Source organism: Sceloporus occidentalis, unplaced genomic scaffold, assembly GCF_023333645.1.
Source record: "Sceloporus occidentalis isolate IW3139 unplaced genomic scaffold, rSceOcc1.0.p SCAF_140, whole genome shotgun sequence".
Classification (NCBI taxonomy): Eukaryota; Metazoa; Chordata; class Lepidosauria; order Squamata; family Phrynosomatidae; genus Sceloporus; species Sceloporus occidentalis.
In genome coordinates, this window is record NW_028317120.1 from 420,332 (window position 1) to 425,981 (window position 5,650).

At 39.2% G+C, this 5,650-nt stretch overlaps 1 protein-coding gene across 1 annotated transcript; it reads left to right on the forward strand.

Moving 5' to 3' along the window:
• Positions 1–944: 944 nt before the first annotated feature.
• Positions 945–5,282, forward strand: LOC149281001 (vomeronasal type-2 receptor 26-like). Its single transcript, XM_089499817.1, has 3 exons — positions 945–962; positions 3,355–3,478; positions 4,366–5,282. Exons 1-3 carry the CDS (start codon positions 945–947, stop codon positions 5,280–5,282), a joined length of 1,059 nt encoding a protein of 352 aa, XP_089355943.1.
• Positions 5,283–5,650: the final 368 nt, after the last annotated feature.

Consider the following 5,650-nt stretch of genomic DNA (forward strand, 5'->3'; position numbering starts at 1 on the left):
CCTGTTCGCTGTTTTTGCTTCATTGGGCCACTTTTGATAGGTGCTGACCACTGCAGACCGGGAACACCCCACAAGCTGCAGTTTTGGAGTTGCCCTGGCTCAATTGTCAAGCCATCACAATTGAGACCTTGTCAAAGTTGCTCATATCCTTACACTTTTACCTTCTTCCAACACATCACTTTGATGAAGAAAGGTTCACTTGCTGTCTAATACATCCCTTTGCTGTGATATGACTTTTACATGTTTAGTATTACCCATACTAAATGATGAACATCAAAAAGTTAAAAGCAAAACCCACTGTTTTGTAGTTTTATATATTTCTTCCACAAGTTAGGTGTCACTGAAGGGAAAACCTTGTTTTATGATCAGCAACATCCCTTGAGAATATACAGAGATTTTGGTAATTTTATTAGACAGCAAAATCCTATCTGAAATATTACATTATATTGTTTGCAATTTTTGAACTTTGTCTTGGGACAGAGAGGGTTTTTTAAATGATATCTCTAGCGAAAGTACCTTGTTTGGTACCTATTTTAACATTTATTATTATTTAATATTATCACACACATGGTACAGGAAGAGGGGCAATCTTCAAATTGAAAAAGGGCATGAAAAGGCTTAGGGTATTACACATGCAGCATTAAAGAGAAGTGAAATAGCGTTTAATGTCTATGAGTTCCTTGCAAATGATTGCAACGTATTAGAAGCCTTTATGGTGTATATTATTGTGTATTTTATATAATTGTTACTTGCTACCTCTTAAGTTATATTGCCATTCTAACACTAAGTGCAGCTCACATGCAAAATCCAACATTATTATTTACCAAAGAACAATATTTTCTTCTAAATTGTGCCTTCATGGTGACCCTGGTGCTGTTGGTTCTAACGATGTGCTGTAGACTGATGAAGGGTTGATGCTAGTTAATGATATGAAGTTCTAGCAGATGAATAATAGAGATCAGGTATTGGTCTATTTTAGTTGAGTGTTTGGGTGGGTTCTGTTGTAGAATGGGAGGTATTTTTATTTTCTTCATTAATGACGTAGAAGAAAAATCTCCTACATTGTGACTGTGAATGTCCTCTTGTTTTGTTCCAAATCATTTTTAACAGTTGCATCGCTATATAAAAAGGATAACATCTGCATCTCAGTTGGGCCGCACATTATACGATGAACATGGAGAATTTGCATACCATTACTTAATTATAAATTGGGTGTATTTATCAAATAAGTCTGCATTTAGAAACGTTGTGGGTAACTTCACTGAGTGGGCTCCAGATGGTCAGCAGCTCATCATTGACTCGCATTCCGTAATATGGAGGAACAAAGACAACCAGGTAAGGGGGGATTATTGTTTTTGTTTTCCTACATTAAAATTAAGCTACATTTCTATAAACTTTACAGACATAGAGTATATTAAAAATAAGTCAACAGAAATAATATAAACTCACCAGCATCATACATCCTAAAGATGGTAAAACAAAACAAATTTGACAGTGTAAGGCTAGGTTTCCACTTGGGTTTTTGTCCTGCGTTTTTTTTCTTGATGAAAAACGCCAAGAAAACTGCCACTGCATTTTCCTGCGTTTTGGCGTTTTTTTCTGGAGTTTTTTCTGGCGTTTTAGCCTTTCTGTGGAAATTGCTTTTTTTGACCTTAGGCAGTTTTTCCAGCCTTTACATGTTAGAAGTTTCACCCAGCTAAAAGGGATTAGGATAAATGGCAAGTATCTGCCCTCTCCTGATGTCCTTTACTTGGTAGACCCTTTTGTCTCTTTTCTGTGGTTTGTAAGGCATGCTTTATTCCGAATGTCTGCTCCTCTGGGAAGATTGGCCCCAAATGATGGTGCAAATTGTTTGCTGTTGCTTTTGGCACGCAGGATCCAGTTGATGCGTCGGGTATGTTTGTTTGTAATGGTATGTTTGTTCCAAATGGTGTAAAATTCAATATGAACCAGTCCAGGACTTTGTTTTGTGTGAAACTGTTTGTTTTCAGCCTATTTCTCGTAGGACACACAGATACTGGGTCCATCCTCTGCATTGTAACTGTGGAAAAAACGCCATAAAAAACGCCAAGGCAATAAACCCACATGGCTTTTTCATGGCGTTTTTTCTCTCCCATAGACTTCTATTGGAGAAAAACGCCAAGATTTCCTTGAAAAAAACGCCAGAGTGTGAACATGCTGCGATTTTGAAAAACTGCCACAGAGCCCAAAAAAGCAGAAAAACGCCAAAGAGGACTGAAAAAACGCCAGACAGAAAAACGCCAAGTGGAAATGGCATTTTGCGATTTCCTATTGAAGAACAGCTAACATCTGGCTGCTGCGTTTTTCCACTAAAAAAACGCCAGGTGGCGCTATTGCCGTTTTTATGGGCGTTTTTAGCATAAAAAAACCAAGTGGAAACCTAGCCTAATGGTTCTAACTTGTGAAAAATCCTGTAGCATGAGAGCCATAAACGTCACACTTAAGACTGACCATCCTAAACACCCACTAACCAGACCTCCCAGCCAGACCTCGCTAAGCCAGGCTCTGGAAAACCTCCCCAGACAACACACAAATGTCCAGGCAAGTATTTCCTGCCTTACCCCAGGGATACCTCAGGTCTTTTTAGGGGATCTCCTTGCCCTGGGAGCATAGAGGAAATTCTTCTTTCCACAACAGTCTCTGATCGCCAGGCTCCAGGTTTTAATGCCCAGCACCTATGCCTGATGCAGACCACATAGGAATCATAGACTGGATCCTGCAAAAGCTCTAGTGTCTTGGAAAAGCCTGCATGGATCCAAGCTGTCAGTATATACAGTCCTAAAAAAACACAGCAGCAAGCTTTAATGAGGCTTTAATGAGGCTTTAATGAGGCTTTAATGAGAAAATGAGGCCAGACCCTCCCCCGAAAACAATGCAAAACGCAACATTTCTGGGACCACATTCACTCACTCTCTCACTCATGCATTTTCTTCTTCATCCGCATCTTCGTGGCACCTTCAGGTTTATGATTGCACTTTATGTGGAGCCACCACATGGACAATGTCCACTGCATGTGCACTTATTATACTGTCCTTGGAGAACGCTTTCATATGCTGCTGTTTGCACGGTTATTGCATAAATGCATTAGAATAGGGAATACCAGGGGCTTGTGAATTAAGGCAATGAATTATTTTGATCTTGTTGAATGATTTTCTAATTATAGAATCATCCAATCATGTTCTACTCCTAATGTATTTTTCAAAACAAAGGAATTACATCTTTATTTAGAATATTTTTGCAGATATATCTATTATTCTGTGATTGTGCTTCTTTATTCTTTATTAATTTATCAGAGTGGCTCAAACAAGAACTATTTTTCTTTCCTGTTTGTAGATTCCAAGGTCTCAGTGTTCAGAGAACTGTTTGCCTGGATATCGAAAAGTTCTGAGACCTGGAACACAAATCTGCTGCTATGACTGTGTCCGGTGCTCAGAGGGAGAGATATCCAACAGATCTGGTATAATAGATTATATAGAATCATACACATAATTTACTCATAGTAGGTGTGTAGGAATGAAAGCCTGCTCCTGGTAAGGTAGAGGGTGGAGTTGGGCTGTGGGGTATTGAGAGCCACACGGAGGGGCAGGTGTAGCTATAAGTGATCAAAATAATAGACAAACAACACAGGCATGGGTTGACTAGAGCTGGGCATAACCTCCCCCACCCGGGGGGAGCAGAAAAACTACCTGGCAGCCGACAACCAGCTGTGATACCAAGCACCTTACAGATATTATGAGAAAGACCTTTTTACACAAGCTGCAACCTCCATGCCTCTGCACACAGCTGGTTCACTTTCACAAATGCACCTCAGTGCACTAAAAAACCCCAATAAAACATAAAAAGTAGTAATGGTTTAACCCCTTAATGACAAAGCCCGTACGTGTACAGGCGCAAAATGCATTGTTTTCAATGGGTTTAGGAACTGTACATTTACTCAAGAAATCTACTTATAGTGGGGTTTTGTTTTTGTTCCTTGTTTGGTCTGTGAGCTCCTCGTTATATTTACTTCCATGTGAGATGAGTGGACCAGATTCTTGTCAAAAGTGGTAGAGGTTAGTGCAGCAAGTGACTTGAAACACGCATGGGATAGGCATATGATTCCTGAAACTAAAACAAGGCGAAGGAAAATTGGGGCGATTAGATTTGGGGCTATTTTTATTTGTTATCTTCAGTTTAAATCTAAGAAATGTAAACAAAAAGAAGTTTAACATTAGTTAAATTAATTAACATTAATTTAACATTAGTTAATATGGATACACTTAGTGGGAGGGAACTATATACTATATTATATTTTACGTTTAATTTACATATTGAGACATAATGTTACTTTGTGCTGTTTTTCAGACAGTGAAACCTGCATTGTGTGCCCAAGTGATAAATGGTCTAATGAGAAAAGGGATCGATGTATTCCAAAATCGGTGGAGTTTCTATCATATTTGGATGCAGTTGCTGCAGTTTTATCCTTTGTATCAATTCTGTTTTGTCTTGTAACTGTTGTAATATTACTGATCTTCATTGTCTTCAGAGATACCCCAATTGTGAAAGCCAATAACAAGAACCTCAGCTTCCTCCTCTTGGTCTCCATCATGCTGAGCTTCCTATGTGTGTTTCTGTTCCTCGGTCGTCCTGAGGATGTAACCTGCATGCTGCGCCAAACTGCTTTTGGAGTCCTCTTCTCATTAGCCGTGTCTTGTATTTTAAGCAAAACAATCATGATCTATATTGTTTTCAGAGCCGCGAAACCCGGCAGCTCCTGGGCAAACTGGGTCAGTGTGAAAATCTCCAATTCTATAGTACTGCTCTGCTCATCCATTCAAGTTATCATTAATATTTCCTGGTTGGCCATTTCCCCCCCTTTCCAGGAGCTGGACATGCATTCTTATCAGGGAAAGATCATTGTTCAGTGTAATGAAGGCTCGGTTATCGCCTTCTACTCTGTCCTGGGTTATATGGGGCTTCTGGCAGCTCTTAGTTTTATTATAGCTTTTTTAGCCAAGACATTACCGGACAGTTTTAATGAGGCCAAGTACATCACCTTCAGCATGCTGGTGTTCTGCAGCGTTTGGATTGCAATGATCCCGGCCTATCTGAGCACCAAAGGGAAGAACATGGTGACCGTAGAGATTTTTGCCATAGTGGCTTCAAGTGCAGGACTTGTAGGATGTATATTTATTCCAAAATGCTATGTAATTGTTTTTAGACAGGAATTGAATACAAAAACATATTTACTTGGAAGTAGAATTAAAGGTTTAACCAAATAGTTATAAGAACCATATTCTGAATTATATGTTTTATTATCTTATAACTGTCAATGGTCAATTTTAGAAACTTGAATTAGTTTTCTGGACATCAAAAGACATTTTTGCACACAATACCTGATGTACTTTTAAGAAGCATATATCTTATTTATAACAGGCAACTATTTTAATCCTTCTATCCTTTATCAGTTGCAAGAAAGGTGAGGCATCCACATGTTTGGAATCACAGAGATAAACTCAGCAGCACACAAAGCAAAACACACACGACAGGAACCAAATAAACCTCTACAGACTGTCAGGCCCCATCCGGGCTGCGGAGCTGCATGTCTTTAGTTTCCTAGTCCTTGCTATAGTTCTCCCTTTGCAGTAAT